Here is a 25,588-nt window from a genome sequence, read left to right on the forward strand (position 1 = left end):
TTGATCTGAAAGATCCAGATTCCCATAAAAACAGCCACTGAACAGAGCTGAAAGCTCTTTATGCAACACTCCTTTTCCATGTTCAACATCGCGGGGAGGGGTGACAGTCATTAACAGGAACAACACATTTTTAATTAGGGTTATTGGTTGCATTTGAAGCAATAAGTTTTACATCCAATCAAAGTCAGGATGTTAACAAATAAATCAGACAATGCAAAAGCAGTTTATTGATATTCCCAAGGTTATGGTCTTAACTGGTCTTGAAATAAGAGACCGAGTACAAATACGGTCGAGTCCACAACAAGACCAATACCATCAATATGTGGTCTTAAGACTGGTCTCAAGTACTACAACACTAGCACTAACTCTAGCATTTTAACATTAGCAAGGTGTGGACAGATTATCCAACTTAATGCTAACATTAAATGTTAATCAGTTAATGTGCCGTTAAAGATTAGCATGTTGTATGTGCGGATTTTGTGTTTTCCAATGAAGTAACTGTTACTACTACTGTTACTACAACTGTTTTTATCCTGAGTTGGAAAAAACTGGAAAATATGTTTTTTAATTTCCATAATTTTAGATAAGAAGTTTAGAAGGCAGTATTGTTAGGTACACATAATTCAGTAGAATCAAACACTAAAAAGACAAGAGAGGTTTGTTTTTAGCATATTTATATATAATATGTATTTATAAATGTAAGTTATGGGGGGGGTAGAAGTTTGAAGTGATTTTTGATAGATGTTGGTAATGCGAGTATGTGTGTGTGTGCTTGTGCATGTGCCTGTGTGTGTGCTTGTGTTACCCCAGTGGACATGTGGTCAGTCGGCTGCATCTTTGGAGAGGTGATAAGAGGGACAGTGCTGTTCCCTGGGACTGACCGTATCCTTCTGACCTCTCAGACCCACACTCTGTTTCATATATAAACCTAAATGTAGTAGAAACCCCACAGCACTTTCTTGAGAGAAGTTTCGTTCAGGTGCATGGCACCCTGTTTTAAGACCTGAATAACGCCAAACACACTGGAGCATCATGCATTTTGGCACTGACATACTGTGGAAAATCACCTTAAGCTATCTGAGCAAATCCAACAACTTGCCAAAGAGCCATGGATAAGAACCTTAGTGGATGAAAAAAAACTGCGTGACTGAGCACTGTGTTGATCATGGCCAATGTGCAATGGAGACAAAAAGGAGGTGGAAGTGTGTGGCGTTCCAGCAAGATGAAGTAAGGGGGATCTCTGGTGGCCCTGGCAGCTAACTACCTCAACTGGCATCCTCTGTGAGAACATGGGGAGGGTAGGGGGTCATTCGAAGTGTGTGGAGGGGTGAGAGAGGAAATATTTGTTGCCAACAGGGAGGGGAATCACAAGCTGACACACCCCACAACCATATTTGCACACACAAACAAAACCACATATACATGCTACATGTCTCTTGTTATTTAAAAACTTGCATATTCTCGTCAGGAGGCTCACAGCAGGTCGGCTCTTTGACCCGATTCCTGCTTGTTAGGTGAGCATTGTAAAGGGAATATAGATTGGCATTTCATGTATTTTAATATAAAAGATAAATGAATGTGGAACAAAGGTGTCCCAGGAAGCCAAAAAATAATAATAATTCCCACAACACTGGAGGGAGTTTTTAAGGAATGGGAGAGTAATAGAAGGGAAGCAGAGAGTGAAAAGAAAAGCTTAAGATTTATTCATAGAATTTCTTATGCACACAATTATTGGCGAACTATTGATCAGATGCATACTGAGGCCCATAAATCTCAATGGAGAGTGAGATGGGACTCAACTGTTTTTTAGATCAGAAATGCTTCAAGTAACTTAGTGAGACTTGGTGATTGTGCTTTTTAGCACTCTTCTTATTTGTATACTTAGTGATTATACTGTCTAACAGACCTAGTTTTTTTTTTTACATGTCTTAAGTAAACATAGTAGCATATTATACAGGAGGCATATAGGGTGCTGCATAGTATATGTGTGTTTCCCTTAATCCTGACCCACCACACCAGACATCGACCAGTGGAACAAGGTGATTGAGCAGCTGGGCACACCCTCACCAGAGTTCATGAAGAAGCTTCAGCCCACAGTGAGGAACTATGTCGAGAACCGGCCAAAGTATGCAGGCCTCACCTTTCCCAAGCTCTTCCCCGACTGCCTTTTCCCTGCTGACTCTGAGCACAACAAACTCAAAGGTGAGAACGTCAATGAAAGCTTTCTCAGATTTCAGTGTTTGTAAGGTATTGTCATGTATGTCCACTTGTCTATGTGCCTCCCATTTTATTGATTGACAATTTGAATTTAAAACCTTTGCACATCTATATAGACAGACACACATAATGTCCCTGTGGTGTGATTCTGTAATGTCTGTTGTGTGATGATCTCCCAAAAAACTAATTACCCACACCGTTAAATCACTCATTTTTTTTTGACGCCAGCATCTTTCTTAACTACAGAAGCCCTGAAACATAAGGTATATACAACTCACACCACATGTGATTGAGTACCAGCGAGGTGCCATTAAAATCATAATGCCTGCTATTAAATCAAAACAGAGATATGATGTCTAACCATTATAAGTTTCAATAAATTATATAGCCAGTCTTGGAACACTCCTGACTACCTCTCATTCATAACACTTGACAGGAAAGCAGCCGGGATTGAACCCGGGTCTCTCACACCAAAGGTATAGTCTTATCCATTGCACCACTGCCACCCCTGTAATGTTACAACTAATGTAGAAATAACAACATTCCCATCAGCCTCAGCTGTACTTTGTGTTTAGTGCTAATTCGCAAATATTAGCATGCTAAAACTTTAAACAAATATGGTGAACACGGTAAACATTATCCCTGCTAAATAGCATGTTAGCAATTGTCTTTGTGAGCATGTTAGCATGCTAATGTTAGCATCTAGCTCAAAGCACTGCTGTGGTAGCCTACAGCCTCACAGAGCTCACAGAGCTGTAGACTCTTAGTTTTGCAATATTTAGTCTTGTGTTTTGGTAAACTTTTACCTCATAAAAAATGCCTTTGGGCGTCTACATTAAACTGAAATGTGTTCTCTAAAATTTTACTTTTTAAACCCCATTCTGTGTGCAGTGGTGAATTTAGTCTATTCTAACGCAGAAGGTTAACCAAGACATCATGTCTCGTCTCTATCTCAGTTGAGTGCAATCTATATTTCAAGTATTTTAAAAAGTGGAAATTCCCTGGAATGAGGCTCACTTTTCCGTTGCCCTGCTTCTACATCAAGGCTCCTGTCTGGTAAAATTCTCATGAATCACTTTCGTATTCCGGCGGCTTCCTGCTGGGATGCAGTGTTAAAGAAAATGCACCTAGAAAGAGAGAGAGTGGGAGGGTGTGAGACCTAGTTGAAGTGCTGCTGTTTTGTACTGTCAGAGGTAGGAACTGAAGCAGACATCCCTTGGGCTTTGGTAGTTTTGAACTGAAGGGGGAAGAGGCAGACAGACAGTGGTGTAGGATAGAGAGAAAGGAAGAAAGATAGACAGGGATTAAGGAAAGGTGGAAGGAGAGTGATACAGGAGTCATTTTACAGATGTACCATCCTTTTGTTATTGATGTGTTGATGCTGAGGCAAAACGCAGAGGGTGCGCCCGGCTCATCTGTTCTTCTCTGTTCTCAATTCAGTTTCTTCACTCCTTTGCTGCTGTAGATCTATTTATAGTGGGGTCAGTGTCTGTATGAGAGGGATGGAGTGTGGTTGAAGGGTACTCGATTTCAGATCAGTCCAAGAGGGCCTGAGGGTAGAGAGACTGAGGGACTGCTGATGCTTATGGCATTTGTGTATGCTGTGAAGCCAAATTAAATACAGTGATGCATATGATGATATAATACTTGATGCCCTTTTAAAACTACATTTAAAAAGACATGACTAGGAGCAGGTATTGAGTTTGCATATCATTTCAGAGCAAGCTGACAGAAGAAAATAGCTCCAAGACCTACATTTTGCATTAATCAGAGAATATGGGACAACCCAGAATCTCGAATAGCAATTAGATCAAAGAGGAAGAGATGTCTGCATGGCTGATAAAGTATTGCAGAATCATCTGTACTTCATACATATTATCAGTTTTAATAAAATACTCTTTTCCAAAGCTCTCACTCTGTAATAGTGGTCTGTTTATTTGCTAATCCACATGTGATTGAGGCTTTGTGAGATTCTGGTTTCCCTTGAGAAGCTGTTGTTTATTATTCGGTTTAATCCCTGACATCACTTTCTCTCTCTTCCTCCCTTTCTGCCTCATTGTGTTTCACTTTCCAGAGGAGTATTTGTTGCCTCATGATCTCAACCAGATGTTTTCTGGGTTTTTTTTCCAAACCACAGCTAGCCAGGCCAGAGACCTGCTGTCTAAGATGCTGATCATCGACCCCGCTAAACGGATATCGGTGGACGAGGCTTTACAGCACCCCTACATCAACGTGTGGTATGATCCAGCTGAGGTGGAGGCGGTGAGTAGGCTTTTGGCAGAGCTGTGTATTGATTACTATCTCAAGCTCAATCCTCTTCCCCTCTTTGAATGGTCAGCAGTGTTTACTTTGTATTTGCAATGGCATGCCAAACATAACGATGATGACTCTCCTCATTTTTTATGTTATTTTTGAAACAAAAAGCAATTATAGTGATGTACAACACAACAGTTGATACAGTTTGTTCTGTATCAGTGAAAATTGCTGCATCAGTACATTTATTAATTATGTTTTAAATTTTTGGTTCACATCTCATTTTCATTTTCCTCTCACGTATGGTTTTATACTTTATATCTGAGTTCTGAACCATCACAGTTTTTAGATTCAGTAATATAACCCCCAATTTCTGCTACTCCTTAGATACAGAAAGTCAAGTTTTTGCTGCTTTTTATAATAGGCCGACTTAGTGCATTGTTCTGTTTTTATTGTAAGAGTAGTAGTGTTTCTGGTCTATTTGGTAAAGTCTAATTTCTTCTTCATTGCCTCATTAGGTATGAGGTGACAGTGAGATTGGGAAAAGCCATCTGCAGCTCCATGAAGTTGTACAGATACCACTTCTACTTGCAGCAATACACTAATTAGTGCATGACCAGCTGATGAATTTCAGCGTGAAACGTGAAATACCCCGCTGGTTAATAGTAGCTTTTGTAGATGCCACGTGATACACCTCCATTGCAGTTATCAATCATTTTTAGAGGATTTCATGCTGTGCACTTGTGTAAGTTGTCTAGCCGTTGATGGTTTTAATTATGCTACTGTTGTTAGAGTTGATGTGGTGTGTATGATATGGCATTTCAACACATTTTCTGCTGTTTTCCCTTTCTCTAATGTCATCTCATGCTGATGAAGGCCAGAGATCTCATCCAAATATCCATGGTAAATAACAACCGCTCTGCATCGAAGAAAATGATTCAATGGGACCTTTGTTTATAAAGAGTATAGATTAAAGGAGACATTTGGACATATTTTGGTCAGCACTGTCAGTCATTAATCATGATAAAAAAAGAATCAAAATAAAAATTTTTTCGAGAACAGAATACAATCTGCATATGGCATTGTACTAAAATATCATCAATGGAATATAGAGGCTTTATTGTAGTGTGTAAAAGAGGTGCGGCTCTGTCTGTGCAAATCCACAAGGCTGCATGTTATCCCGCTTCAGGATGGTGAGAAGCTGAGATGGGATAACTCCTGTAGTAGGATATTAATTTGACAAATTCTTCTCACTTCTGTCTTCCTGTAGCTGCAGAAAACTGACCTGTAACTGTCCCTCCAAGGTTGTATCAGAGGTTAATGGGTGGTCCTGTCACCTGCAGGGAGATTATGCTGTCAGATTCTGGGGCAGGATCACTATGAATGAGTGATAAGAAGGGTTGATTGGGTGCCACACTGAATATTTGTGTACTGTTAGATGAAATGACAATCCTATAGGAGGAAACAGGCACTTTTGCACTTTTTTTCTTATCTAAATTTCTGTCAGTTGTTTAATGAAATATTTTAATATATTTGGACAGACAATGTATTGGTATTTTAATTTTATAAATCAATCACCATTTTATGTGAAGGATGTGTTAAGGATAAATAAAGTACTGTCTGTTAATTTTCCTTCATTTACATTATTTATTTTCTTCATATTCCACATGTGCCTACTTTGTATGCCAGCATCTCTTTGTGTACATACAGAACAATGTTACGTTAATATCAAATTACGTTAATAACCAAATGTGTTTCTCATTTTGATATTTTTTTCATGCCCATATTTTAATTTATTCGTAAACAGTTTCCATATTCCATATTGCCAAATTCAATGCATCATTATGTAAACATAAAACCTTGTATGTAAGTGTTTTTTGTATGGCTATTCCACCTGGAGATATCCAGTGATATCAGCCATAGATATTTCATGTTAAATGAATCTTGTTCACTGGGTTGTTCGCCAAACTGTTACTAACATGACGGTTGTGCTCTCCCCCTAGCCTCCACCTCAGATCTATGACAAGCAGCTGGATGAAAGAGAACACTCCATTGATGAATGGAAAGGTGAGAACAGGAAATCACCAAAAGTGGGTGACCTGGCAATATTACAACAGACAAAAAATAAATACATTTGTATTTATATTTTAAACATATCTTTTTCTCTATTGAAGTTCCCTAGTTTGTTATCTGCTTGTATGCTATCATGCAGGATTAGACTGTGCTGTTTGACAGCGTTGTCCTTAAAGCCAAGAATTAAATAGTTACAGTAAATAGTCCAGGGAACAAAAGAGATAAATTACTCCTTCTTTTCCTTGCTCCTTGGCAGAACTAATCTACAAAGAGGTGATGAATTTTGAGGAGAGAACGAAGAATGGCGTTGTGAAGGGACAGCCTTCACCTTCAGGTACTCTCAGTGCATAACCCTAATCGCTCTGTAAGTGAATTTACTATAACCTTAATGGAGTTACTTGTAAATAGATATACCCATCGTGTTGTTGACCATGTGTCCCCGTCTCTTGCATCTCCTGTTTTTAAACAAGTTAAATGCAGTGCAGTGTTGTCATTTTGTGCCAAGTGTATTTGTTAAATGGCATTGTAGGACAGCTAATCAGTAATTGCTAAGACTGCCTTTTAGTGCAGATCTTTTTATAGCAGATGGTGTTTGCATTTTTACGAGTGTGTATGTGTATATGTTTAACATGTCATGACATCTGGGTCCTCTGGGGTCCATCACAGGAAATGTCAGTCCTCAGCTGCAGCTGACATTTTATACTGCTCTGTTCTCTGCAAGGGACCTTAAGTGCTGTTCTCATAGTTTGCCACAGAGGGGCAGTACAGAGTCATGTTAGCATATTGATCAGGCCAACCAGACACCGTTTGAGTATAGCTCATTGGTAGGTTTAAACTACAGCCATTCTGCATAAAAAAAAAAAAAAAAAACAGGTGTATTTTCAAGATTAGCTAAGCTAAATCCTACAAAGACAGTAGTGTCTGCTGACAAGGAGAAGTAACTGCCACATGTGAGTGTGAAGGGAAATAAATGTGCATCCAAGATACAACATAGTCTCTCACAATACTTTCCTTATGGACAAACCAGTCAACCCTCTTCTTGTAGAAAGTTTATAAACTTTCTGCCTTTCTCAGCAGGGCCAAATATTAATATGCACAGTCTTGCTCTGAAAAATTATGAAGGAAAGACGATACTTCAGATATTATTATGAGTAAAGAGCTCATACTTTAGGATGAATTTAACAAATAATACAACAGCTTCTTTTCATCTTCTTCTTCACTCTGCCTCTCACAAACTCATCACCTCCATCTTTCTTAATTTTTTTGCCAGCCACTAGTAATTAAGCAGATTGGCTGGCCTAGTGTCTGATGCTGAGTGCGGCAGACACATTGCACTGAAGAAGCTGCAGACAGTTTTGCTTTACTGCAGCAGGAAAACACAAGAGCTGAGAGCATACATGATGCCTCAGTCAGAACCAAGCACACCCTGGGGCTCTTTTTATGTTACTACGTGTGTGTTTCTAGATATAGTGTATTCTATATCTTTAATGCTGTATTATTATTTATATAGTTATTTCCAGGCCAGCGCTACAGTATTTGTCTGTACCACATTGTATATTATCAGCAGTATTATTAACATATTCACTATTATTCCTAGACTACACACACTACACACTTCACATCTCTGGAAATATCAAAAGAATAGTAGTGCACTGAGTGCAGGGGGTGGCTGTATAGTACAAGACTGAGTAATGATTTAGACCTTATTAACAGTGCCAAAGCAGCACACAACAAGAGTTATAATTCTACATCACAATTACTTATTTTTTAATTAACCTAAAAGCTCAGTTAGTCTTCAATTTTACTAATCTTTCTTGTAACTACTGGTGAGGTTTATAGGCTCAAGCATCTTTCAAGATTTAAACTTGTGCTGCACCCCCATGGTGACTTGTAACAGATGTTTCTGATGTATTTAATGAAAATAAACCTGCAAGTGAAGTGACTGCTGGAATTAATGCCAGCCATTAATCCTGCTTTGTTCCCTGTTTTATTTTGGGTCAGCTGAAGTGCCCACCAGTCTCCATTAAGCAATAACCTCCCACAGGGAACAGACACAAACAGCAGATTTATAGTTGGCCTGTACTGTACAAGTCCACTGTAGAAATTATGGGACTACCATCATGCTTGGAAGTCAAAATGGTTCTTTAAGCGATTTCCACATATTGGCAATACCCTTAAATTCTCATCCTTATCCTTTTTAATCAGACTTTACTCTTTCAACTCCCATGACTGTTTTTCTATTGATTTGCTCATAAACTTATCAAAGAGAGCAAAACCCCCTTAATCTTTGTGCCATCTGTACCAACATGTCAGATCCAGAAAGTCAGCTCATCAAACAGAGACGCTACAGCCTTTTATGAAGCGCTCATCTTATTACTCATGACAAAATAGCAGCTGAGTAGACTGAATTAGGAGTTCTTTAATGAAATTTCAAAAAGTTTACTGCCCGCTGCTTCCACCTTTGACTTCAAAGCAAGATCAAAATGAGAAAATCAGATTGTTGTTTAAAAATGTCTGAGCAAAAAAAAATTTGATAAAACAACTGAAAATTGCTTCCTACTAAGCTTTGCTGTAGCAGACTCCTTCGTGGTACATAAATCATAAATGTTGTCATACCAACACATGTGTATGGCATTAAAAAAAAAAAAACTTTAGCTTATTCAGCATAAGATAAAAACCTAACCATGTCTGGGTTTCTGCTAAAATGCTATCAATGTATTAAGTAGCTACTTGCTGGTGTGTAAATGAAACCACTCACTGCAGCCTTTGATGATCTTTCCTGTGAAACCCATTGGACCCAAACCTTCCTTACCCCTGCCTCATTATAGACACACTGTGAATGTGGTGTCCCACAGGTGTTATTGATGTTGTTGACTTCTCAATGTCATGGAACAAACTCAGCTACAATATTTGTCTCAGTGTACCCTTTGTGTGCATTTAATAACACACAAAAATATATCTTCTGGTTGTATTTCTGCACCTGTCTTTGCCAGGACTCTTTTACGTTGTAACCCCCTGCTGCTGTTGATTCCCTTAGCACAGGTGCAGCCGTGAACAGCAGCGAGAGCCTCCCACCCTCCTCCTCCATAAATGACATCTCCTCCATGTCCACCGACCAGACCCTGGCCTCAGACACTGACAGCAGCCTGGAGACCTCTGCAGGACCCCTGGGGTGTTGCAGGTGACTAGCCGCCTGCCTGCGCAACCCCATGTTTTTCCGTAGGTGAAGAACCCAACCAAAATGACCAACTGAAAATCCGAAGAAAAAAACCCCAGTAAAGATCAAAATGAATATACTGAGAACAAATACACGAGTTATGGAAACGCAGAATCTGAAATGATGAAATCTAAAGCCTGTGCATTCTCATTCAAAAACAGCAGTGGTATTAAAACTGAAGTAAATGAGCTGAGATATATGTTAATGATCCTCTAGTTGCTTTGCTTAAATTACCCCACATACCTTGTATATGGCATCCAAACAAAAATGACCAAATGCTTAGACTTGCATCTCCTGTAAAGTGCATATTGGCTGGCTGCTGGTCTCCCAATTCCTTACAAAAGCATTTATGCTCCAATCATTGTCGCGAGGTGGGCTGCCATTTTACTCATCACTACTGTACAATACAAACTTCATTCTCCTTTTCCCCTTTCCCCAGCCAACCCTTATGTAACGACACTGCTGTATTTAAATCTCTAGACTTGGTCTTAGACACCCACATCTCTACCCAACACAATCCCCAATGTAAGGTTGCCTGATTTGTGTGTTTTTATGTGGTTATTCTGCAGGGATATGTAGCCGCTCTCACCCAGAGCAGCGCTCCCTGCACTACTTGTAAATAATGTAATTCTGTACAGCTGAAGGGCACAGAGTGGGACTGACGGCCAGTACACTGGGAGTTTTTTTCTGACTAGCGCACCTTGCCACAGCACTGCTTTCCACCTCAGTTGCCCCTGCCTATTGCTGTAGTCCTGCATGACTAGATTTACAACAATGCTAATCTCACTGTATGTTAAATGAGTCTATATAGAGACTTTTGTTTATATACGATGTAAACTAACTCCAGACATGGGGGGTCTGGTCACAGGATAGGTGTGTGTGTGTGTGTGTGTGTGTGTGTGTGTGTGTGTGTGCGTGCGTGTGTATGTGTGTTAACTACAGGCAAGCCATTAAGACATTAGTAAATGTCAGGGCTGAGTTTGGGACTTAAAGGGTCAGTACACTCAGTAGAGTGAATTATTTTGATTGTGCTCAGACTTGATAAGATTACCTTAAAGGGGTTTAAAAAGTCTGATATGTGTAATGTCCCTTTTATTTCTCCTGGCAGTGTATGATAAGCCCCTCCACTACACCATGGGCTGACACACAGCCCTGCATGTCGTTATGTACCACTAACTCCTCGTAGGCACAGGAGGTTGGTCTGTTTCGCTGTGGTGTTACCACAGGGAGACTATTCTTATTTATTTGACTGAAACTTAGAAGGCCTTTAGAAAGGGATACAAATGATACAGTGGGTACTTTAAAAGCAGGCGAGGAGTGTTAACCTCGTAGCAGTGTATTATTGTGCTCTAGAAGTAAACTCATTTACATAATTTCACTACACAATTATTCATTTGTTATTAAAAAAGGAACTGGACAGAGTTATGTGGACAACATTATTTCTTAGATGGAAGATTTATTTATTGATGAATTTATTTTGACAGATGGAACCTGAAAATGGCAAGTGCCTTTATGGAATGAAGCATTGCAAGTCCATAAATTATATTATTTTTGGTAATTTTTCCCCTGCTTCTTCTTTTTCTGCCTTAAAATTATTTGAAACCCCAGTCCACTAAATTTAGTGAAAACATTTAAGAAATTAAACACTGTTTGGCCAGATGTTGGAGCTAACTTTGTGGTGTAAAATCAATTTGCTTTCCCCACATTATATAACTGAAGACACATTTATGTGTATGCTAGTTTTAACACAGCATGTAAGGTTTTCTGCCATTTTGCATATTGATTTAATTTAATTTCTCAATCAAACTGAAGACATTGTTTGCACTGATCTTGCAAATGCTTGGCAGCTGTTTTGCACCCTTTCCCTCTCACTTCGAAATCCATTGTTTCTAATTAAGAAAAGTAGATGTGGAGTATGTTTGGCAGACTGGAATCAGAGAAGACAAAGTCCTCACCTACACACAATGTTGCACCCACAACCAGCCATTTGATGTGCATCCCATTCAAAACATAGTATATTTTCACTCCTCACAACATTTTAGCCACAGTTATGCAATGGTTGATTGCAATTAAGGTGTTACTATAGCTTTCTTTTCTGCTTTAGATAAAATACACTTCAACTAGAAACCACAAAGGTGATCTGTTAGTTGTTTCTGTATATGTTATTTATACTTAGTTAAAAATGTGAAAGAAGAAAGGAATTCCCATTATGTTGGTTTCCACTGGCATAGATCATGTTCTCATGCAGGTCTAGTGTGTTATGGGGTGGGGAAATCAAAACTTATAAGCGAAGAAATTATTTAAAAATGAGATATCTGTGTTTCTTTCTCGGACGTAAAAAACATTTATAACTATTTATATCAAAAGCACTATATTTCCTATTCATGGAAATTGCATGGTTCATTAGTCCACTAGTTTAGAGTAAAGGTTCAAGCCCAGTATTTGTTTCTTAATATGTCATTCGACAGTCTAACTATATCTCTATAATCTCCGGTTCAGCTGCTACAACACAGGGGTTTACTTTTTACATGGAGTTTACCTGTCACTGTACATACAATGTGTCAAAATCCTTTCCCACAATAATATACCTAACTTCAAATAGCTACTTTGTTAACACTCTTTCCGCCTGTGGCTTGTGTACAGTGAACCGCACACAGACATAGAGTACCTTCGCAGAGCTAAAAGGGTAACTGAGGGTGGCGTCTCCAGAATAAGCTACGGCTAGCTTGGCTTTCTGTTCAGGGTCTGGCCAGGGCAATCCTTCAAAACAGGGTGCATCTTTGAAATTGTTTGTGTTTTAAAAATGTTCCAATGAATTTGTCACAAAGGGGTCAAATGTTTGAGTGGACTCCCACACCACAAATACGCACTGTACTGTTGCAGTTATTCTACAGGGCATTTTTAACCATTCCTGCCACAATATTGGTTTCCTATCTTTACATGTTCTGGTCACTGAGTACAAATACTGAAATATATTCTGTCTTTTTTCTTTTCGTTCTCTGAATGTGATCTTTTTATACGACATCCCTCCAGACAATTCTGTTGTAATAAAAAGGTGCTTTTGGTCCTGTTTAATGCGCCTGAAGTAGAGATGATTCTAACACAGAAACAGCTGGGTTGTCAGCACTGAATGTAGAAATGAACTGTTTCACTCACATCATTGCTGCTTTGTCATCAGTGTGTGCATGTGTGTGTGTGTAATTTCAAAGTAACCAGCATTGAACACAAACTGTCTGTAAGGTTGAATTGGAAGATGTGATCTGGCATCTGGGACGATTATTTTACAGTACATGTTTTAAGATCTTTCTTTCAATGCAAGATCAAGACTTTTGTGGGATTGCGTATAAGAATGTTTGATGGAGAGTCAGTGCAGTCATGTGTTTGGAAGTAGTTCATGTGCGTGTTCATGTTCAGTCACGTAAACCTTAGAATTAGAACTACCAATCCCGCTCCTAATTTTTGTCACGAGGGTCTTGAAATGATTTCTCGTGGATTCAGGATTAGCCAAATTCTCATCTTTTAGCCATTTATTTGCAATCTAAAGATGTTTGACTTGACATTCAGCCATAGGATACACCTTGTACTCAGCTGTGCCAACAAAAAAATCTTTGGACCCAGTACCTGTGATCCCTTAGCTTATTAATTTATCACTTAAATCACGTCATATTGTAAATAACAACTTTCCAACAATGCAATAAACTCTTTATTGCACTCAGACAGGGAGGCAAGCTACTGCAAGAGTCAGGTGATGCTAAAATGTTTAGAGTCTTAAATGTGGACTAAAATGTGGAACTCCATAAATGATGAAACCCTGTATAGCTCATCTGAATCAGGTGACGTTGCTCTTTGATTCTTTTATGATTCCTTCTCTCTTGTTTCTTTTACTCCGTGCTGTTTAAATGAATCCTTCTTTTGACATTGTCAGGTTGGAAAAAAAAAAAGATATCTGTTTCACGCTGATTTCAAAGCTTCAGGCTATAGCGTTTCAAATAAAGTCAAAACAAATGCAAAAGAAAAAGAAAAAAATTTACTGAAAGCTGTTACTGTAAACACAACATTTTAAAGGAACTGTGTATGTAAAAATAGTATATGTATGTGATTGAAAATAAACAAAACCTTTGATCTTGGACTACAGTGTACCTTTTTTCTTTTACCTGTGTTGATTTGCAATTCAATAAGTTTGATTTCTGTGTGCCTTGTCATTTTTGTTTCTGCCCTTCTTCCCAACCATCTGTACAGACTGTGACTGTAATTCACTTTCAGGCCCTCTCAGTTCTGCTGTACAGACAATTTAAAAGCTGGCTTCTATTAGCCACTTCTTACACAGAATGAACAAAAGAAATGTATGTTTACTCAAGTACTGTACTTAAGTACAGATCTGTATCTCCAAATGATTTTGAAATAGAATTTTTCTGATAAACTGAAGGATTAAGTGTTCCTTTATGGGCTGGGAAAAATCTCCTAGGAAAACAGGGCTTTTTCTGAGCTCATGAAAAGTTGACTTTTTAGAGACATGGTTCTCACAGGACAGTGACACTGCAAATATGATGATCTTATAGAATATGATACACTGCAGATTAAACTACCCAACCCTATTTAAAGTAGTTAAAATTATCATAACTTTAAACAACTACAGCTGTAAAATGCAACATACACAACAATGCAGCAGTAATATTAATCTAAAACATCATAATAATAAAAAAAACACTGACAGGGACCATTTTAATGCATAAGGCATTATTACTTTTACTTAAGTACAGGATCTGAATGCTTCTTCCACCACGGGAAGTGGGCAAAATGAGTATATCATGGTATGATTTTTTGACATCTACATCCTTAAAACTGTGGTAACCTTTTGTGGTTGTATATTAGGCACTAGAAGGAATGTTTGTTTGTTGGTGCCCGAGCAGAAACACTTTTAAGAAATATTGGATTTTTATATGATTGTTTGCATCAATACATTGAAGTATTTAGAACTGACAGGTGTTTGAGAAATTAGAAAAGCAAACATTTGGTTAATTTAAAATTTTGTGGTCTATTAAGTATTGATGTTTTATTGTAACAACAAAATAATTCAGTGTTTTAAATTATTTTATGAACCTGTGATAATGCCGTATGGTCAATAAACTAATTTATTTCATGGGCATTTCATTTGCTGGATTAGCCAAAAGCAGACTAATGTTGGCTGGTTAACCTGTCAACGGTAGCAAACAAGATGCTTGATTTATTACTGTTCTTGATCTCAGAAAAAATTTTTTTGCCCAGCAGTGTTTAAGTTTTGGCTGTAAATATGTCATTTTTCTGATTTGAAAGTGAATCTGAAGTTTTGATTTACACCATTTTGGCTCTGATCTCCACCACTTCTTTTTCTGGGCCTCACGGTCCCCTTTCTCCAAGGTGCCTTTTGCTTACTAGTCATCAATGGCATCAATTACATGTGAAATTTCAGAATTGAAAGTATTCAAGATCATCAAAATAATTTGAAGCTGGGCCAGTTTCAGATTTGATGGCAGTTTCCTGATATTCTCATTAAGTTTCAGATCTAATGTTGATTTTTGGTGTAATAGAAAGATCATAGAATACACAGAAATGTATAGATACAGCATCAAACACAATGACATTTGAGATCTAGAACTAGATCTAGAGTGTGCCCTCTATTATTAGTTAGCTCCTTCACATGTTGAATCAGATATAACGTATCAAGTATGGCAGAGAGTTCAATGACATTTTTGTCAGTTACGTTATCTATGTGTAAATCACCTGTAATGACTTGGAAGTCAAATTCACCACAGGTAATTGAAAGCATCTCAGTGAAATCCTCACGGAAATGTGCAGAGTATCTTGGCCTGTATATGACCGGGGTGGCGATGGCACAATGGATAAGACTATACCTTTGGTGTGAGAGACCTGGGTTCAATCCCCCACTGTGACCCATCCACCATTGTGTCCCTGAGCAAGACGCTCAACCCCTAGTTGCTCCAGAGGCGTGCGACCTCTGACATGTATAGCAATTGTAAGTCGCTTTGGATAAAAGCGTCAGATAAATGTAATGACTATATAATAGAGAGAGAGAATTTAATTTCCATTTTATATGAACTTGTCCCTAAAACACTCCCCTCCTTTTTTGTTCTGTTGTGCTTCACACTCAAACATGAAGTTTGGTGGGGTGGATTCAATAAGGATCACATTCCCAGCATTAGCATCCAACCAAGTGATTTGCTACACAGGGACCTATTATTAAATAGGGCTAGTGTCAGATTTTTTGGAGCAGGGTCTGAGATACTTAGTTCACAATGTGAACCAGATTGTAGGATTGGAAGAGTTTACTGAATTTAATTGGAAAATGATCGCTTTTCCTATTATTTACCCATGTGGTGTCAAATACAAAAAGTTCCAACTATTAAAGACATACTCAAAAAGTAAAATTACAGACTCAGATGAAAATGCATTTTTATTCATATTAAGTAATTTTTTCAAAAGTTCCTTTGTGTGTCAAGTATCATGTCATGAAAATATTCCACTATCCCTTCCCTCCTCTCCCTCTTGCCCTGTGTCCATAATCTGCTCTTTTTTTTGTGGAATTCACAGAACGAGGTGCCACTGTCAGCTTGGCTTAAGCCGGTTACTTCTCGGTGAAGGGTGCAAAATGAGAAGTGCAGGCTCCCCTCCCTCCTTCAGTTATTCAGGCACTTTTCCCCCCTCCCTGTGCACATTCCAGATGCCCTGCATTGACCAGTAGCAGGTTTAAATGGGACCTGGTCTTCAGAGGAAGAATAGCCAGCGGCAGACATGTGCACACAGGCACACACAAAACTTCTTTTGACAGAAGTCCAACTCAGGTCTGTTATGCATCTTGTTTTGTATACATTAGCATATCCACATTGGGTGTAGTCATTTGGTTCAAAGCTACATAAATACACTTACTAAGGCTTCATCAATATGCAGTCACTTTACAGACATTCACTTATTGTGCACCAGCCCTCATGGACTCATGCACACACCACGTTACTAAATGTAGCAACCAGGCTCAATGGAGACACACTTGACGCTGTAATCCCATTTTTCACAGTTATGACCCACAAACACAACTTGGTGTTGGTACTTGGTTGCTGCAGCTTGTTATTCTGTGCTAGGTTAGGATGAAAACCAGTTGTGTCAGGTGGATAAATTGTCAGACGACTACAGGATTAAAAGTGGCATCTCATATGCTCAGAGGCGGCTTGTGAACTGCAATTCCCACGAGCTTTCATACAGTGACAACAGCTACATCTGTTACTGTAAAGAGTACATTTTGTCAGCTGAAATTCTGAATTCACTACCAACATTTATATTTTATCTGTTTTGTTTTGCCAATGACCCATCGTGCAAGTTACAAGCTACAAAACATTCTTCAATCAGCATCAACTCAATACTTGCCATATCCATCTTAATATGCGTCAAACCACAGTGCAGACTAACAAGTAGTGTATACAATTATCTATAAAATATTTACAGTACAGGCTCTTTTTTTTGGTCATGGGGTATATGAAACAGCACAGAAGCACAGGCACATATACAGTATTTTGTCCAATTTAAATGGTACACACATTGATCAACAGAAACATTCAGTACCACCTTGCTGAGACTAAACAAACATGTAAGTGCAAGGAAAAATCATAATATAAAATATCACACATTGATAACTTTGCTTAAATATCAGATAAACATTTAAGTATTACGTTCAATTATTTTTACATACATATGACACTGTTTTTCTGCATTGTTTCCCTCTATGTACATGAGCAGATATAGAATTATGTGGAAAATGTTTTTGGTTAGATTTAAAAGATGAATTAAGATAGGGAGGGGTTTTGCATGGTCTTTATGTGTCCAAGGTTGGTATTTTTGATTTATTTTACTGAATACAACATTTTTAAACATTTTGCCTTCCTTCCTATATGTCTCTAGGAGCTAAAGTAAAATAAAAGTAGTACTGTGAATCATCATAGACTATGGTGTACGGTGCCTTTACTCCACTTCCCAGTCAGAAGAGTGATTACCACCACAGTTTGAGTAGATTGGAGAGAGTCTGTGAGCTGTTTAAATAATGCTGTATTTACAGATAATGACAGTCTGGCATCACTCCAGGTGATGTCTACATTTATACAGGTGCCTTGCATTATCCCCACCTCCTATTTCTTAAATTAAAGCATCCATTAACCATTGTAACTTAACTTACCTACTTTCCCTCTACAACCAGCAGCCAAATCCTGTTTGGAGCCCTCGTAATATTAACATCATTTAATAAACCATTTCCAGTCTTTACTAGCATTTCAGCCCACATGCCCCTGCCTTCCTTCACTGTATCCAGATGCTGTTGTTACGATCTGGTCGATGCGGGTCGGTGGCTGCGGTGTTACCAGTTGCAGTGAGATCACTAAACGTGGAGAAAAACTGCTCCATCTCTTTCTGCAGCATCTGATTTCGCCGCTCAGCGTCATCCTTGGCACGCTCAGCGTTGCGCAGCTTTATCTCCGCCATGGTGTACTTCTTCCTCTCCTGGTCCAGCTCTTCGTGGAGGTTCACCATTTCGGTCTCCAGATCAAGGTTACGCTGCTCCAAGCTGCAAAGGAGAGCAGCAGAGTGTAATGACAAAACAAGTTGGAAACAGCTGCTTACATTTTTAATAAGCTAATGCCGACCAGTTACTAACGCTAACGTGGAAGGATTTGTTCTACTAGCCTGTAGTGATGCACAGCAGGGGATAACCAGCTAGATTACCACCGAGCTGGTGTTTTTTTCTACGCAACGTTCAATTTACATTTATTGTTGCTTTACAAATACTCTGCTTCTTTGCCGGTCTCAGTCGCCATAACTTAAATGACCCACATAATAAACAATAATGCAAATAACGGTGCAGGACAACACTATAGTGGAAGACTCATTCAGTACAGTAACTTTACTTACTACGGTCTAACTGTGTTACTAAAGATAATGGATTAGTTCAACGTTTTGTGCGATGTTGTCTCTGAGTGCTTGCTCATTAGTTTGAGCATGCACATTAGCACAGGCTTGGAAAGAAGTGGTTGCAATCTGAAACATCACTGCTAAAGGCCTCTGAAAACTACACATGACAATTTTAATGACTGATAAGAATTCAATCCGTTTATGTGTGGTGGTGGTAGGGCATGGACTTGTTTTACCACTGGTTTAATCAATACTTCAAAAAGGATGTTCCATTTGAGGAAGCATGTTTCCCAATATTTTTAACTACTCCTTTAAGCCAATTAGTGTGTCTCCCAAAATGTAAAACTTTATCTTTAACATTCGTTTTCAAACTAGCTTCTCACTTAAGAGTTATCTGGGTATATTCAGAAAATTATGATTTCCAATCAAGTATTCAACATGAGGCTATAACCTAAATAGCAGCTACTTTTTGCAAATAACATTAACTCTAGATAAGTGGCCAATGTATTAGGTACACCTAGCTTAAATGAATAGAGTTTAATACCATAGTCCTGCAATACATTCTATTCTATTATTATATTTCAGTGTTGTTTTTTGGATTTGTATTAGAGAGGTGTTGATTCAACTTCATGATTATTTCGGAGGCTGTAGTTTGTGGTGCTGTTGAATTATGCGGAGAGGTATCAATGAGGTAGAGTATTTAATAGAAATATCTCTCTGTATAACGCTACATAGTTCAACATCACCACAAACTATAGCCTCCAAAATGGATCATGCAGTTGAATCAAGTAAAGTGAACATTATAACTGTCATGAAGGTAGGATTTATTGCAGGACTAATAAAGTAGCGACTCAGTGTACTGTGTGTATTCATTTATATAATGGTTAATGTAATGACAGTGCTGTTCAGTAGATAAAAGTCGTAAAGTTGTTGCTGCCCCAACATGGGTAGCAATGTTACAACTGTCTGCCAATGTGTGTATGTTAATGTCCCTCATTTATCTTTAGGAATGTCCATCTAATGTCATCCCACGACACTATTTTTCACAGATGGGTCCCTACCTCTTTATCCTGGCCTCATACTCGGTCTTCTGCTTATGCATCTCCTGTTTAAGGCTGGCCACTAAACTGTGTAGAGCACTGTGACTGCCGGGTCCATTACCAACGGTGAAACCATCACTATTATCACTACTGCTGGTGTCCCGACTGCTCCTCCCTGCTCCATCTCCACTTCCTTCTCTGTTGCTGTTTCTGCCCTCCCCCTCTCCTCCTCCACCAGACTGGGGAGGCTCATTATGCTGGGCTTGTCTATCCAGGTCTTCATAGTGACCGCCGTAGAAGTCCTGCTCAGGGCAGGTAGTGGTGGAGGAGCGACAGGAAGTGGAGTTGTCAGGAAGAGAGATTTCACAGGAGGAGGTGGACCAGGTGGCACTGTCTACGCTCTGCTTGTCCTCACAGCTGCTGTTCAGACACGTGTTGGTGATCTGGTTCTGCTGCTGAAGGTTCTGCTGGTTTAAGTGGACATTGTCATACGTGGACAGACGGTTCTGATTGGATGTTTGATCCCCGTTGGAGCAGTCACGTGTTTTGCTGTTCTCGCGTAATGTGACGCAACCATTTGGTACCCAAAGACCATTGCGGCCGTTTAGACTCCCCGTGACCACATCGGTGCCGGAAATGCCCATGCGCACAATTCCATTCCCGTTCCCTCCAGTGCTGCTTCCACTCGTCACGCCACTGGTGCCCATTTTTGTGCCGGAGCCTTTGAGAGTCCCACTGCGCCGCACCGGTAAACTCCCAACTCCAGTCAAAGTCTGGCTCCTTTCTTGACTTGGGTCTGAAGAGGGTGAGGAGCTGAAGGAGCCGTTTGTAACGATCCCACTGCCTTTACTGAAAGCTGGGTTCTTTTTAATAGTCAGTGGTGGACTGCGGGTGATATCAAAGCGTCCCATGACACCATTACGAGGGCTTGCCGATCGCGGGGAGCCGCTGTTGTCTACACGTTGGGGGTGCAAAGGAGACTCGGGTGCTTCCCAAACACACTGCCGCACCACCTGCGTGTTGTTGTTCTCTGCGTTCTGAGACACTGTAGTGATGGCAGAGGTAGTTGTGGTGGCTTGTCGCCGTTGTAGTTCGATGTTGTTGTTGTTGACAAGCTCCAGGGCCGTGGGGCTGTCCTCATCCCCAGGGAATAGCACATCATGGCGTCCAATCAAAACGGCCATTAGCTGCTGGACCAGAACGGTACCTGACCATATGAGACCACACATGAGACCTCCTTTACTTTTAAAATGTTCATTCAGTTAAGCTCAACATTAAAGAAAAGTGTGTCACAAAGCAAGACACACATACATGACTAGCATGAATACTGACCTTCCATAATAGCTACTGGATCCTCCACCTTCGGCCTCAAGATATTTGGCCCAAAAACTGTGGCCAAGTTTTGGACGCTCATTTTATTCACTCCTGAATATGACTGGACTTCATCTAGAAATCTGGGGAACAAGAAAAATATCGACTTTTCGCTTTTTGCTTATTATTTTAATGTTTGAATAATCAATATAAAATATTATAATATAAATATTTGAAGCAATTTGAAATATCTTCCACCTTAACAATCAGTTAATACCTGCAGATGTACTTGAGAAGGTTGTAATTCACTGGAGGTAGACTTTCCACAAGCCTTCTCAACTCCTTCATACCCTGCAGGTGATGGGCACTTTTTAGGTGACATAAGTTCAATCATGAACAATAAATCATATCAATTCATACCACAAGTTATGATCAATCATAGGCAGTTTATGTCATATCATATCAAATATAACTATCACACCCACAAAACAAGTAGAGAACAAAACAAAACAGGACGAAACAAACTCAGGATTCATCTGCCATCTAAAAACATTGAGTATTAAATTATTCCCATCATTTTCTGAGGTATGCATACAAAGGTATGTTTACTCTATAATACCGGGGTATTCAATTCAAAGAGGTCCAGTTAGAGAAAATTTCCTGAAGCAAAGGTCCGGAACATCATAACGACTAACTCGCGTTATCATTCAGTGACTGTCAAATCAAATAATATTTCAACAATAGTTCATTTTTCACATCAAACTGGAGGGATAATAAATAATAACTACTCTGTAATAATTATAAATGTAAGTAAACTAAAATCAAGTGCTTAATGTCAGAAACAATGAAATAAAAAGTGTAGCTTGAAGTGATTGAAGTGTAGTCTCAACCAATTTTATAATAATTACTCAACACATCTTAACAAATGAACAGCTTTAATGCCTCCTCATCTCTTTTATTCCCTCCTACAAACCACTTTCCTACTTTCTGTTGTTCAGCGAGAAACGTGAGCTCTGGCTTGGAGATACGTATATGATATATTCTGGTTTTGACTGCCCTTTGGAAGAATGTACATGTAAGAATCTGTACATACTTGATTAAAAGCCATGTGAAATCTCTTTTCTCTTTCGTCTCCTCTCTCCCTGTGTGTTTCCAAAAATGTCTCTGGTGTATCTCTTTACCGGACTCGACTCGCAATGCTTATCGGAATGCACAGATTTGATTGGCTGAGCAGCATCACATGAGACAATAGGAACACATGTAATTGGTCTGTGAGTTTCCTGTGCCGCTAAACCAGTACAGTAAATGCAAAAAAAGCTGCGTCACAAGGTGGTAATTCTCAATAATAAATCGGCTGTAGGTCCGGGTCCGGAGAGAACGGCGGCTGGGTCCGGATTAGTGACCTCTGCCATAATAGAATGAGTTATAGGTTTTAGGAAAAAGGTTTTTTGTCTTCTAACTACTATAAGAGTCCATTTGTCTTTTTTTAACATAAACATGAATGCAAATAACTAATCAAATACAAAAATATTATCGACCAATATGATGATTTGTATACTTTCTATATTTCTGGATCATCAGTTACCAGTGAATTACAACCAAAAAACACGCGGTAATCCACTGACAAACCAAACACTTTTTCTGCTCGCTGAGTCAGTTTTTTTGTTTGTTCAAAATCTTACAAACTGTACACAAAAGGCACAAACTTGGGCTCTTAAGTGAAAATGAGAGAAAGATGTTTTGGACACTGTGAGGAATCACTAGACTCGTCCCCTGCTGTGATACAAGCCTTACAAAAAGAAAGAAAGAGAATTATATTTAGATGTTAGAAGTCAAGACAGGCACAGCAAAGTCATTGTGTGAGAAACAGCAGAGCACGGCAATGGATTACCGGGCAGAAAGAGGCCGGCTTTAACGCCACAGAACAGGACATATGTGAGAGCTTTTCAGTGCTGAATTCTGATATATAAATTGACCTTTAAAAAACTTTATGTAGAGGAATAAAGTTTGTGAAAGCCAATTCATTGCTAGAAATAGGTTAAGAGAAAGTCATCCAGTACAGTTTCTTACCATTTCATCATCTTTGCTGAGGAGCTTGGCACTGGCCAGGAACTCATCATACTTGTGGAAGGGGATGACAGGCTCCGGCAGCTCTCTGAGATACAGCTTTAGTAGAGAGGCTACTGTATGCACATCTGTGTTACTGTGGAGAAAGAAGGGACAAACAAGAGGTAGAAATCGGGGAGGTTATGAGTACATGGCATGGGGGCAAACAAAATCCTCATGAATATTCCTGCAGCAAGCGGACTGTTGGCTGGATAGGTGGAATCAGAAGGAAAAATTATGCAAGATTGCCATTTAGCTTATTTTTGCAGCACAAAGACTGGAAACAGGGGAAAACAGCTAGCCTGGATCCATCCAATGCTAACAATCGACCAACCAGAACCTCTACAGCTCCCTAATTAATATGTTATAAAATATTTTAAAAAACAAAGTTTATACAGTGTACAACTTACTTAGCTAAACTAAACTAAGCTAACAGGCAGTTGGCTGTAGTTTTTTATTGTTTAAGAGCAAATTTCAAAGCAACAGAATGACAGATAGGTAACAACAAAAGCAAGAGAGGGAACAACAACAACACTGGGAAAGCTTAGATGATCTGCCAAAAGGCAAGAGGATTTCCACTGTAGGATCAGAGACACTAACAAGCCAACGAGGGGCAGCTGGTGAAGCAGGCAGACGGAGGCTAGAGACAGAGTAGATGGTACGAGTGGCGGATGGTGTGAAAGAGGGAGGGCAGAGAAAAAGATATGTGGATTTGGTATGTTCCATCACTCATGCATGTCATCCTGAGTTATTGATGAAGGTTGTCACATTAAAAAACAGATCTCAGTCTCTTAGGACAGCCACTTACACACCCTATCAATAGAAGGCAGATTGTAACTGCAATGTAGCTGCAAGATCGTGGAGTGTTTTAAAATGGCCAACTTTACAGTAGAAATAAACATGTTTAAAGAAAAGGTTTGGGTTTCTATAGCTACTTTCCCCATTCATTTTTATTTTTATATCACTTGTTTAAATGATATTAAGGCTTAAAGTTATGCATAATTAAGGGCGTGGCTGGTTTGAGTGACAGATGTGTGCTGTCACAGGTGCCTAGCTGCTAGGTGGCAAGGCGCTAGCTCTTTGCTAGCTCTGACCACACTTCACTTCAGTCTTTGCCCATTTTTGAATTAGGCAGGAGTTAGGCAAATCAGGCACTGCCAAGATGGCGTTGACTGGAGCCACCACATTTTGTGCTCTTCAGAAACCTGTGGGTGACATCATGGAGACTATGTCCATGTTTAATATAGTCTATGGATTAGTGATCTGCTCAGCTATAACTTGTCCTGCCCTAAATGGCTGTTCACCCCAGCATTTAAAATAGAGGTATTATGTGACAAAATCAATTCCTTTCAATGGAATTTCGACTAGCAGTAAATTTGCACGCAAGGGTGAAACAAAAGTAATTTTTCACGTTTCACACTGTTGACCAATAGCAAACCTTCACTATTCATTTTTATTTAGTGCCCCTCACAAATGAGGCATTCTTTTTGGACAGTTATGTGACAGGGGTTGATGGTACAAATATATGTCTCTGACAGTCAGCACGCTAGATCAATTCAGAAAAGCTACATTTAAGATATACTTTTAATAGAGATGATTTTGTTTAGTAATTTAGCATTAAAAGCAGATCCATTTCATGTGTCTCAGTGAATCAGCAAGCAACACAAATGGAACGCATTTAGTTATTAACCCAATTAATCACACCCGTTCTTTGCCTGCTAAAGACATTAGATCACCATTTTGTACTGCTGTGTTTACAATGCTGCACTGCACTGATGAGGTAATGGCAACGAATGACAATAAATCTGAGTAACATTTCCTTTACTTTCACATAAAAAACCCTTTCCTCCAATTTACCAGCTGTTACCCCTCAGTGTGGTAAAAGCAAAACCTGCCAGTTAATTACTGCACAGATGTGTTCAAAAGAAGAACATTAGTATTAAAATGAACATAGACAGATTATAAAGTTCAAAATCAATGATAGCTGTTAATTTTTAAGTGGCGCACAACACAGTCACAAGAAAATGCATGTAAATCTGACAATGAAACCAAACATTCATCCTTTGCTAAGATATGTATTTATGTATTACATTTAGTGCTGGGCACCGATTTCTAAAGAACTGAATTCTAAAGTAGTGTATTGCGCACTTTTAATTTAAATGTACTGCTATTTACACAAAAGTGCAATAACATGTGATTTGCAAACACCAGCAGTATTCCCTTTACACTGTAGCAATAAAATATTTCTTGTAAATCTCAACCTAAACAAACAAAACCAAATCTATTTCCCAATGCCAGGGCGTTACCTTTTACACTTTCTTAAAACAAGTTGTCCAGAGAGTCCAGAGCCACGATCATAACAGGCACCTTCTGAGCAACAGGTTAAAATATCTGTGTTCTTGTTTTTTTTTCTGAGCAGGAATCA

At 39.1% G+C, this 25,588-nt stretch overlaps 2 protein-coding genes across 8 annotated transcripts in view; one reads left to right on the forward strand and one right to left on the reverse strand.

Annotated features, from left to right (window-relative positions):
* The window catches only part of mapk10 (mitogen-activated protein kinase 10), a 34,349-nt gene extending 23,168 nt beyond the window's left edge, over positions 1 to 11,181 (forward strand). For 2 of the 7 annotated variants that reach the window (XM_046066778.1, XM_046066776.1), the window contains exons 9-14: positions 2,020 to 2,202; positions 4,355 to 4,479; positions 5,347 to 5,373; positions 6,474 to 6,537; positions 6,800 to 6,877; positions 9,586 to 11,181. In XM_046066778.1, coding sequence (XP_045922734.1) covers positions 2,020 to 2,202; positions 4,355 to 4,479; positions 5,347 to 5,373; positions 6,474 to 6,537; positions 6,800 to 6,877; positions 9,586 to 9,728 — 620 coding nt within the window. In that variant the 3' untranslated portion in view covers positions 9,729 to 11,181. Of the gene's footprint in view, positions 1 to 810; positions 883 to 2,019; positions 2,203 to 4,354; positions 4,480 to 4,988; positions 5,216 to 5,346; positions 5,374 to 6,473; positions 6,538 to 6,799; positions 6,878 to 9,580 lie in introns of those variants that run through there. The other 5 variants (XM_046066781.1, XR_006827811.1, XM_046066779.1 and 2 more) reach the window with 5 other exon arrangements.
* A 5,012-nt stretch (positions 11,182 to 16,193) lies between these two features.
* On the reverse strand, positions 16,194 to 23,919 carry LOC123981531 (rho GTPase-activating protein 24-like). The gene is made up of 6 exons (XM_046066412.1): positions 23,574 to 23,919; positions 23,128 to 23,260; positions 21,335 to 21,408; positions 21,079 to 21,200; positions 19,768 to 20,953; positions 16,194 to 18,362 (listed from the first exon to the last, which is right to left on the reverse strand). The coding sequence occupies exons 2-6, from the start codon at positions 23,128 to 23,130 to the stop codon at positions 18,098 to 18,100; spliced, it is 1,650 nt and encodes a 549-aa protein (XP_045922368.1). The 5' UTR covers positions 23,131 to 23,260; positions 23,574 to 23,919; the 3' UTR covers positions 16,194 to 18,097.
* Positions 23,920 to 25,588: the final 1,669 nt, after the last annotated feature.

Source organism: Micropterus dolomieu, linkage group LG13 (assembly GCF_021292245.1).
Source record: "Micropterus dolomieu isolate WLL.071019.BEF.003 ecotype Adirondacks linkage group LG13, ASM2129224v1, whole genome shotgun sequence".
Classification (NCBI taxonomy): Eukaryota; Metazoa; Chordata; class Actinopteri; order Centrarchiformes; family Centrarchidae; genus Micropterus; species Micropterus dolomieu.

Coding starts and splice junctions, on each gene's coding strand:
- LOC123981531 (XM_046066412.1), bottom strand. Junction 21,201..21,334: donor CTTCTCAAGTACATCTGCAG/GTATTAACTGAT, acceptor CTTGTTCCCCAG/ATTTCTAGATGAAGTCCAGT. Junction 20,954..21,078: donor TCCAGTAGCTATTATGGAAG/GTCAGTATTCAT, acceptor TCATATGGTCAG/GTACCGTTCTGGTCCAGCAG.